This window comes from Stegastes partitus, unplaced genomic scaffold (genome assembly GCF_000690725.1).
Source record: "Stegastes partitus isolate 25-593 unplaced genomic scaffold, Stegastes_partitus-1.0.2 Scaffold111, whole genome shotgun sequence".
Lineage (NCBI taxonomy): Eukaryota > Metazoa > Chordata > Actinopteri > Pomacentridae > Stegastes > Stegastes partitus.
Genome location: NW_007577842.1, coordinates 69,079 through 80,000, shown reverse-complemented (window position 1 = coordinate 80,000; position 10,922 = coordinate 69,079). Strand labels below are relative to the sequence as shown.

At 41.8% G+C, this 10,922-nt stretch overlaps 1 protein-coding gene across 4 annotated transcripts in view; it reads right to left on the bottom strand.

The window, feature by feature from the left end:
• Positions 1-7,642, bottom strand: part of tfap2a (transcription factor AP-2 alpha) — a 13,998-nt gene extending 6,356 nt beyond the window's left edge. The window contains exons 1-3 of one of the 4 annotated variants that reach the window (XM_008277946.1): positions 7,497-7,642; positions 2,598-3,017; positions 1,343-1,394 (exon numbers count right to left, since the gene is read on the bottom strand). In XM_008277946.1, the coding sequence (XP_008276168.1) occupies positions 1,343-1,394; positions 2,598-3,017; positions 7,497-7,529 (505 nt within the window). In that variant the 5' untranslated portion in view covers positions 7,530-7,642. Of the gene's footprint in view, positions 1-1,342; positions 1,395-2,597; positions 3,018-3,533; positions 4,145-4,431; positions 5,142-5,679; positions 5,811-7,496 lie in introns of those variants that run through there. The other 3 variants (XM_008277945.1, XM_008277944.1, XM_008277948.1) reach the window with 3 other exon arrangements.
• Positions 7,643-10,922: the final 3,280 nt, after the last annotated feature.

Genomic DNA, 10,922 nt, shown 5'->3' with positions numbered 1-10,922 from the left:
AATAATAATGTTCTTATGTGGTCTCATTAACATCAGTACTAGGTGGCATAATTCTCGTTAACTACACGTGCAAAATCCAAGGATCTGTTCCATTCATTTGTTCTGTACTCAATATTTCTATCCTATCTCCGCAGCAGACAATGAGAACCAACAGCGCCCAAACAGCGGATCTTTTGCGCATTTTTTCCCCCTCCCTGGATCGACTCTGCACAAAGCAAACCACACCAGCCGAGAGATTTTTTTTTGGTAAAGTCTACCCATTTTGACATATCCTCGGTATCCAGCAAAACACCGTCGCCCGTGTGTGATTTCACACCGGGTGTGTGTGTGTGTGTGTGATGGGGGGAGCTGGAGGAGGGTGGGGGGCCCTCAGCACTGCTGGGCTTTACACCGTTTTGGTGTGCAGTAACCGGAGACAAAGGGGACTGTGCGCCTTTGGATAGATCACTTGTGACATTAATGGCTCAAGGGAGCCTAATAGAGACAATAGGAGTTAAACGAACTCTTGAGATTACTAATATAAGAAGCCAATTATCATGTTGATGTGCAGATAGACAGACTCAAAAAAAGAGATGGGGGGAAAAAAGTCAGGACTAAAGACATAAAAAGAAAGAAAGGAAGGAAGAAACATCCCTCCGTATCTTATCTGGCGAGTTCTAATTTGACCTGACAAAACGTGTTTAAACGTGGCCATGAAAAAGGCCTTCTCATGTTGTTTCATAAACAGTGGGAATTGTTTGACAGCATATAGAATTTTTTTAAATAACGAAGGAGGTCTTATCTAACAAGCGTCACCAAAGTAAATCTGAAAATTACATTTCGCGATCCTAAAAAGCACTCAGTGATTTTTTTTCTTCTTCTTCTTCTCCAAGCGAACTTTTGATTCCTTCCCTAAATGACAGATTATCTGGCTGCACACACTGCAGGCCTGTGCTCACATCCAGCAGCACCAACTTCCATTTTAGATCTGACCACGCTGCGTAAATTGCAGCCTCCACCACTGAAGTGATCGTCTATAAGGCCCTGCATCTTTGACCATCAATAGCACCGGGCCCTACAAAGCCCCAGCAGCTCCACTCATCTCCCCGCTGCGCTGAAACGCTGACAGTAAATTCCATCAGCGAGGGAGAGAGAGAGAGAGAGAGGGAGAAAAAAAAAGGTGCAGCCAGTTTGATGCACTTGGAAACCATGTAATGAAAAATAGGCTACTGCGTATTAGGATCAGTCAGGCATTACCGCATTGCATCGAGTTCTCTCGAGCAGAATGGTGACTGGTGTGTGTGTGCGTGTGTGTGCAGCCTAGTGAAGAAACATGCATGATATCTCGGAGGAAATTGCTTACCTTTTTTAATTACAGTCTGGTCGGGAATGTGAATTCCTTGATCCTCAACAGGCTATGACACAAACGCAAACAACAACAAAAAAAAATTAGCGAAAAGGGAAAGAAAAAGGCATCAAAATGTCAGCCTCAGTCCTGTGAAAGTACATCAGGATGCTGTGCACGAACAAAGCCTGGCACAATTAGCAGCCACAATCGCCCAACATGGAGGCTCTCGAGGCCCATACCTGTTATTATTGTCCATGCGTGTGTTTTCAGCGAGTTGCACTGATGGACGCGTTGCATTAGATCACCAACTCAGACTTAAATAACGAAGCTGTGTCGCCCCATAATCCTGACCCAATTTCGCCCTCAGATTGGCTCTACTCACAAGGAAACTTCTAATCTAGATTGGATAGTAATTACGGCAGCGCAGCCTATTAAAGGCCTATGAACTAATTAGAGGATTATTGGTGTTTGTTTCTGATGAAAAAAAAAAAATGGGAAGAATGCTCCCAATAAGAATGACGGGGTTATTGACAGTTTTGGAGCTCATTCATCATGCATCTTTAGTAATCGTGCAGCCACCTAAACTCAATACACCAAACTCAATTCTCCTGTTATCGTGCATGCAGTGTATTAGGATGTTATTGTTCGCACAGAACCGTGAGCTTGATTCTTCTTTTTTTTTTTTTAAACAGAGAAATCAAATAAAAGTCATCAGACATGAAGATGATACGCGTGGAAATACGGTCGTACAGTTTTTTTTTTATCTCGTTAATTCATTTATGATATTGAATAAAAGTACATCGAATTTGGAGACCAGCGGCATTAATAAAACATCAGTTTTAAAAATATGTTTCATAAAATAAATAAAATCTGACGCTAATCGTGACAATAAAGAAATATTATTCATGCTTTTTTTAATGTTTTAAACAGGAATATTTTAGGAGCTACAACCTAATTCAATGCGTGTCATCCTTCACACCTTAATCAAATAATATTAATAACAAAAACACGTGCACTAATACGCTGCTAATAATAATAGAAATAGTAATTAGATTGATTGAGCAAATTGCAATTAATATTAAATATAAAAAATAAAAATAACATCACCCTCATTATAAAGAATGATCGTGTTAATTTTCAAACAGCACTGGCACCAGGCTTTTTTCATTTTTAGTTTGTATTTTTAAAGGCAATAATCTTTTATTGTTAAGCAAGAAATCCCAAGAAAGAAAAAAAAGAGAGAGAGAAAGCCAGGTAAACGCTGCCTCACCTGAACGTCTTCTAAAGAGTGAGGTATTCCATGGATAGGGATAGAGTCCGACAGTCCCGTATCGATGCCGTGGCCGGACGGTAGGAGCACTTCCCTGCGATACTCCCGGCACAACTGGTGGGGCAGGCTGCGGTGCTGGTGCAGCAGGCCGCTCTCCTGACCCTGCCTCTGGCCCGGCCAGCCCGGGTGCTGCGGCTGCGGCTGGGCGTGCAGGGAGTTGAGGGAGTACGGGTCGTTGACGTGCGAGTAAGGGTCCTGAGACTGCGGGTAGATGGGCTGGTAGGGCGGGGGGAAGTACGGGGGCTGGAAGTCCGAGTTCGGCGTGTGGGAGAGCGGAGGCGCGCTCGTGTAGGGACTCTGGCCCACGCCGCCCAGCTGAGGTAGCCTGGCTGTCCCATTGCTGGTGCCGTCGTGACGATCCTGGCAGGGAAGGACACACAGACAAGCATGTTTAAGCCTAAAGACATTTCAAACGAACACAGTCGTGAGAAAATAAATGGAATTGTCTTTTTTATTTTTTTTAAATCTGCTGAACGTTCTGCGTGCGTAAACTGAGGCGTTATCAAATATGGCCTTAGTGGATGACAGGAATCGCACCAAGTGTGGCATCTGTGCAGAAATGTTACCCTTAAATGTGAAAATGGATTTTAAACAACAAACACACGGTTCCAAAACACCAACCACGTGTCCACAAAGTTTTTAAAAATAAACCAACCCAATAATAAATTAGCATGAGTCAAAAAATAAATAAAACATACAAATTCTACATCCTTCAAACAAATAACCGTCGTTTTTGACTTTTTTTTTTGCCCCACGGATTTAACGCATGCAAGCTCCGCAAAATTAGCGAAAAAGAAGGAGAAGGAAAAAAAATCTGTTATGCAAACAAGCAAAAGAAAAAAAAGTATCTGACACGGTGAGACTCCAGCAACTTACCATCGCGGAAAAACTGTGCACTAACATCTGGAAGGATTTTTTTGTTTTTTTTGGTGAGAATCAAGAGAAATGATATTCAGTTCAAAAACACGGTGAGTGTTTTGGGGGGAAAGGGGGGAGGACGAGCAACGAAAAGAGGAATTAACCAGCAAAAAAAAACAAACAAAAAAATATAACAGGCCCCCCGAAAAAAAGAGTCTTCTCTCCTGGAAGATCACGATGGCCCCGGCGATCAGATATGTGCCTCAACAGCAGGACGATAATCCATCAGAAATAAACGGTTAGATCCCGGCTGCGCTTCATTTGGGTCTAAAAAAAAAAAGGCAGATATTCGGCGGTGCTGGCGGATCAGGGCTGGAAAGTTTCTCTCGGTAAAACCCCTCTTTCTCCCTGCTCTCCGGGCTTCTATCACAGTGCTACCGTCCCTTCGCTTGAGCTCATATTAGCAAAAAGAGCCGCTTCTTCGTCTCCCTGTTGGACTCCTAATAGAGCGCATTCATGACTATTAATATTACAGGAATACTTAATAATAAGGAAAGAATAGTCGGAAATCTGGCGTAAAGCGGAGGACGCAACTCAAGGCAGGAGTCTGCGCTTAAATGACGTCCATTGAAAGGAGGAATCAGTATATCTAATCAGAGATGGAGAGAGAGAGAGAGAGAGAGAGAGAGAAGGGGGAGTGAGAGAGGGAGTGAGAGAGTGTGGAGGGAGTGGAGAGAGAGAGAGACAAAAAGAGGGACATTCACTCTCGTCTGACGAATCAGAGAGAGAGGGAGGAGGGGGGGCATTTTAAAAGCGTCCCAGGGCCAAAGCGCAAAAGTGAAAGAAAGACATAGGAATGAAGGGAGGTGGACCGCAGACAGCGGATGAAGAAGCCAGGGAAGGAAACAATGTGCACCTCTGAACTGGGTGAAAATCCACCAGACGACGCTATGGGCATTCCGACCGGCTCATTTCTACCGCTTGTCCCTTTGTTTTCCACCTCAGACTCCGACAGCGAGCTGTCCTCCATGGGTCTCCTCTCTCTCGCTCCTCTCTCCTCGACGAATTAATCCACCGATTCCTCCTCGACTCCAAACCTACAGCTACGCCGGCTAACTTAAACTTTAAAAGATGAGGGAGGGAAAAAATAAATTCCCACAGTCTAAGATATAGGGCCGCTGGATCCGGCGCTCTGAACTAACTTTTACGCGCGGCTCAAAACAAGCTCCACTCCCCTTCCTGCTTAATCATGCATTTAAAAAAAAAAAAAAAAAAAATTACGAAACGCTGGGCCTTGACCGGACTTCGAATGCAAATTTTTATTCTTTGCATCGATACCAACTGGGGGGGGGAAAAACACACACAAAAAAACATTTGCCTGCAAATTAAAAGAATCAACATGACACCAACGCGGAGGTGCAGTTTTGGTTTTCCTGCTCCCGTCCGTCCCTATCCTCGCAGGACGCGGTTAAAAACACGTCCGACTGGCTTCTCCACTCCTGAACAAGCCACCGATAATACTGCCAAACTTTGTCCATAACAACAATCACTCAGTGTATGCACTTCACACACACACACACTCACACACACATGCACAGCAAAATTTAACGGCTCATATTGCAAAGATTTGTATTATTTTTTTTTAAACTGAAGAGTACATGTGCATGTCATTTAATCACTAAATAAAGCAGCTGTGTTTGCGCTCACATCCACCATTTGGTCAAAATATTGATTTTAATTAAATGCGTGTTAAATGCATATTATTATTTTAATGTTCCCAAGTGTCACTTATTATTTGGACATATTTTAAATATGAATTTAAGAAAGGGAAAAATAGATCACTGGTGTAATTTTATTCATGAAGCTAAGAGGCTTTAATAAATATAGCTTCAACTGCCACAATGAGTTATCATTATTATTATTATTACTATTACTATTATTATTATTACAAATTAATACACGTGCCAATACCAGGAATTATCAAAAGCCAATTCATCCTGCAGTTAAATGTGTTCAGCTGTCAAAAGTATGTCATATCTGGATCAAAACAGTACAACACATCCCTCACATATGTTTCTTTTAACTTATTAAATCTGACAAAAATAAAATAAAATAACAATAATTAAGCAAATTTAAAAAAAAAAAAAAAAAACGAGCCTCTTACCTCGCAGTCTTCATATTTAATGTTATCAGTTAATTTCCAAAGCATTTTCATGGGTTGCTGAAGTGGATATTGAGTATAGGTATCGCCTTAGCCTTGTTTTCACTCAGTGAATTGTGCTCCCCGCTCAGAAAAACTACTTTTATTGAAGCTGTGGGCTGCTGTCTGTCTTGCGCTCTGAGGTCTCCCTCTAATGGTGGAAGTGAAGGGCTGGAGCAGCTCTGTAATAACACTGGCACAGGGCCTCATTAGCATATCAACAGCCGTTTGATTCCCCCCATCTGCTCACACAACACCAATGGACAGCGCACAGGTAAAAACTAAAGCGGCAAGACGCTACACATGCTTATTATTTCCACTGTTCAGCGAGGTGTGTGTGTGTGTGTGTGTGTGGGGGGGGGGGGGGGGGGGGGGGGGGGGGGGTATATAGTCATGCATGGGGACCTGCATGCACCTGGGACGCTTTTTTACTATAATTTTACTTGTAGAGAGAAACATCAGAAACCATAACTATATTTTTAAAATATATGATACAAAAAAATGGCATTACTTTATTTTTTTTGCTATCTTTTGTGGCTAAACTGCACTCACTTCTGTATCGCCTTATTGATCAGTTCTGCAGGATCTGAGGGTGCCTATGCAAATAGTAGCCTGTCACACACTTTGCTTCCCACCTTGATTTTATGTTTTAAACTCCCAAAGTGTTTTCTTAATCCCATTGAGAGTGGAGACCTTGAGAGGCTATTCTTTCAATGTTATGTTAAAAAGGTGAGCTTTTCCAAAACGGCTCTACAGGTCCATTGACTACCTGTAAGGACGCAGGTTTTTTTTTGAAGAAGGAGAAGAAGAAGAAGAGGAGGAGGAGAATGTAAATAATTAACACAACAACATGGCCTTGTTTCATTTGAATGAGCGGCTAGGGGGAGCCTGGCTCGGCCCTGTCGCCGGTCGAGCCTTCACCTCAGCAGGTCGTGGGTCAGCAGACAGGTCGCCAGCCCTTTAAGGCGTTGGCCCCCTTCTTACTTAAAACCTTGGATTACCATTTTTGGTGGAGTGCCTTTCTACGAGCAGTTGTTATTAATGAATGTGGAGCGATAAAAGTGGCTGACAATGACAGCAAATGCATGCGAGAGAGAGAGAGAGCGTATTTCCACAGATCTGGCCTGGTTGTCTGTCGCACTGATCGGTTTTTAACTGCAGTATTTTTTTGTTTCTGGTCGTCTCTTAAATTCCCCTTCACCTCCAAACACCTCCAAAAGCAAAGGCCAGATTTCCAGTTTAGCCAAGACAACGTGTAAGATAAGACTCTCTAGGGGAAGTCAATTATGGGATGCTTTGTAACTTATGCAATTTGGATAATCTATGGTTCAGTACATTTATGAAAAGTTATTTTATTGACTTCAAACGTGCGACGACACGATTTAGAAAAACAAGGGCTGCGTTTTTTCCACTTTGGACAAACCCAAACTGTCTCATGACTGTTTCCACACATTTTTAATCCGTGATCATAAAAAAAAGCAAATCTACACTGTCTCTGAAATACACACGGAGTCCTCACAGCCTACAGCGTACGATCAAAAAAAAAGAGATGAACACCCTGACACGCAAAGATTTCCTCATCGCAGAAAAAAATAAAACTAAAATATCTGATCTCCTGTCTGACAAAATCTATAAGCTTCTAGTTTAAGAGAACTCTGCGTTTTTCCCCACGAAAGATTCTACAGTCCTCATGCAGCCTCATCCTACAACAAGTCGACACTTTGACAGTCTTCGTGGATTTTTCGGAGCAGTTTCTTTGTCTTAAAGTAAGCAGCACATACCTGCCATTCCCCCATTTTGCCCATAATTGACATTCTTTGTCCTCTGCTGCCTTTGGTGGTTTGCTTTTTTTGGGGGGGTGGCTGTTCCGAGTCCGGCGGTGTCTATCTCATTGAGCCTCCGGTCCCAAAGTAAACCTTTTGCTTTTTTACCTGGACCGGATCGCCTCACCTGGCCATAAAAAAAACGGTGCGGGGCCACCTGGTGACGCATGCGCACTGCTCCGGGTGTGGACGAGGAAACCATGAAGTACCTGAGGGGGGAAAAAAAAAAAAAAAAAGTGAAACAGGCGAGTTGTGTTGGTTAGGTTTGAGCTGTCATCCTTTGATTTTTGTTCACATATAAATGAGCTTTGCAAACAATAATGTTTAATAACGCACGAAATCATATTGAAGAAAAGTGACAGCTACAAATGTTGTAAATAAAAAATATATCATCAAATGCACTTACATGAATGTGTCTATTTCAGGTTTTCCCACATAAATTAAGAAGTAAATTCTAATAATGAAGATGAATTTAATTTATTGTACACATGAATGGCGAGGTAACCTGTGGTGAGCTTTTACGCATTCCTTAATTAACTGGTCGTAATCAGTTAATAAAGAATAACTGGCATTCGAACATGGAGCAAAATAAGTCTATGTTAAAAATATATATATATATATTTGTCCTAAACAGACACAAAGCTAAAAAAGGACGTATTCCAGGAGTCAATTAACCTTTCCATTGTTTTTTTTTTCCTTCTCTTGATTTGTCTTGGTAGCAAACATGAATTCTCAGTGCAAATGAAACTGTGTCAAGTTAAAAAAAACTTGAAGGTTAACTGCCAACATCATTACTTCTGCACAGAAAGCTACCCCGCTATTGTGAGGGGGGTCATTATTTATTTATCCACTGTTTATTTCTAATACATACTTATGTAGACCCCTCGGGCCAAGAGCGAATGAGCTCTCTCTCTCTCAGACACACACACATAGAGAAGAGCAACACGTGCGCTCACATAGGTGATAATGGTCAAAGCTTTAGTCCAAAACCCGTTTCCTTTTTCTCTTCCTTCTCTCTCCTCCTCATTGAAGTTACTGACTGCAGTCTGGTTGCAAACGGGACGCACGGGGTTGTCGGTGCGCGTCGCTGGCACACAGCAGCGCCGAAGCTTCTGTCACTACATCACACATAAATTAAACATATTTAGTGCCTGCACTGTCAATATTGGGCAAACTTTTAACGGAAAAAATACTCTTCTTTTTTTTTTTTTTTTTTTGCTTTTCCCCAGTAATAGATTTTTTTTCTCCAATTGCATAATTCCACACGGGGTGTATAGATTTTTTGTGCTGTTAATATTTAAAACGAGCCTTCATGTTTGACTTCAAAGGCGAACACATTTTAACTGCACACACAATACCTGCAGCTATATAGACCTTACCAGGGCCTGGACAAAGGAAAGGGAGGTGCTGCTGGTGCTGCTGGTGGTGGAGGGGGATCAGAAATATTGTTTGGGGCTCTGCGCAAGGGAGGAGTAAGTTTTTAAAGCAGAGCTGTCTGAGCGGAGAGTAGAGAACTCTCAGACTGGAGCGGGGTCCCTTTTGAATATCCAGCCTGTTTGTCTAGGGCTTGGTTTCAACCACTTCCACCAGAGCACCGGGCCTCCGGCAAAGTTCTAAAACCGCGAGCTGTGTTTAATAGACGTCGGCAACGGCTGCTCCTCGGGCACTTTGCACAGCCAATCAAATTTAAACAAATTATTATAATTATTATTGCTATTATTATTGTTATTAGTGTGCTATAAATTGTAGCCATTAATGATGTGTGTTGTTTGGGTGCATCCGTGTGATTGGTTAGTGTCTCGTTTAAAAAAATAAAACTTGCGGAGACACAGTCAGATGACAAGCTTCTCCCTTTTTAAATACTGAACATCAATTATAGGTAATTCCTCATCAGTGAAGGAGGTGGTGAAATCATCTCAGATTTCAGTTCAGTTCGCACCAAAGATTTTTGGCAACAGCCCTGTTTTACGCACCAGTGTCTTATCACCAGCTCTCAAGGTACAAAAGCCACCACGTTCCTTTGGTGACATTTGGGGGGTAAAATAAATAAATAAATAAATAAATAAATGGCGATAGTTGAGTGAGAAAAGGGCCCGTTGTACAAAAAAGAAAGAAAAAAAAAAGAAACGCCGATCTCCAAGGAGGATAACTTGTGTTCTAGCGCCACCTCGCTTCGGGAGAAGAGAGCCAGTGGATTTAAAACAACACTGCAGGTAATTGAAACCAAATGAGAATGTGCGCGCAGGGAGCGTTCCAGTAAGTGAAACTGCCAAGCCGATGCCAGTCATAAGAAAAAGAAAAGCAGGTGGCCAAAAGGCACGTGTAGTTTAAGTGAAGTGAATGTTCAAATTCTGGCAAATGTTACAAATTTTAATCACTAAGCCAAATACTTGAATGTGCGCCATTTATAGCGCATGAATAAGCGCTCTTGTTTATTTTTACTCCACCTGTCCTTCTTCATAAACTTTAATCAAACTTTCAAGACTGAGCGTGCCCATTTTCGTAGATATCACTGAATTGATACTTAGAGACATTCCGGTGTAATTAACGAGAGGTTGTGTTTTTATCGTACTTTGTTTCTTCAGCATGCAGGTCAAAGTATATTGAGAAAAAACTCTGAAAAAAAATGTCTAGGTACCTTAAACTTGCGAATGTAGGGACATGCCTTAACACACAGCATAATCTAATCCTGTGGTGCCATCTTGTGGTCGTCCAAATACAACCAGACTGGACTGGTGTCTGAGGATCAAGGGTCCTTGAGATGGAGCTAGAGGCCTGTGACGCCTTCAGTTTGATGTCACAGTGACTCTGGAGTTAGCAGATAAGACAATATACCTGGTTTTTGTTTGTTTGTTTGTTTGTTTTTGCGTAAATTGAGCATTACCGTTTGTACCTTTCGTACACTATAAAAATAGACTACTATATTGTTAGGATATCAAACAACAAAGTCCTCAGAAAGCATTGCACTGCACGTCATTTTCTGTTTGTACAGACAAAAAAAAACAAACAAAATAAACATAAGTAGTGACATTTATCTTTTTAAGCCTCTAAACGATCATATAAATGATATAATGTAGAAATAACTGCTCCCCATGGATACAATACTTCTACAATATCATATTAAAGTTAATTTATGAGTTTAACAGAATCGACTTGAATTTTCTGCTGCATTCAGGGACCGTAGTAATTTTAGTTCAGTTGACGTACTATGTAGTTACAAACGCCCATACCAGTAGCACAAATATACAACATAGTACAGTTTACGTCATTACCGCTGCGCCTCAATCCAAAGTCCTACATTTCCCATCAGCCACCCCTCCGTGTGCCGTGTGCACCAGGAGTTTGTGCTCGGTGGGAAACAGTCTGCCGTTGTTGGTGACAGAG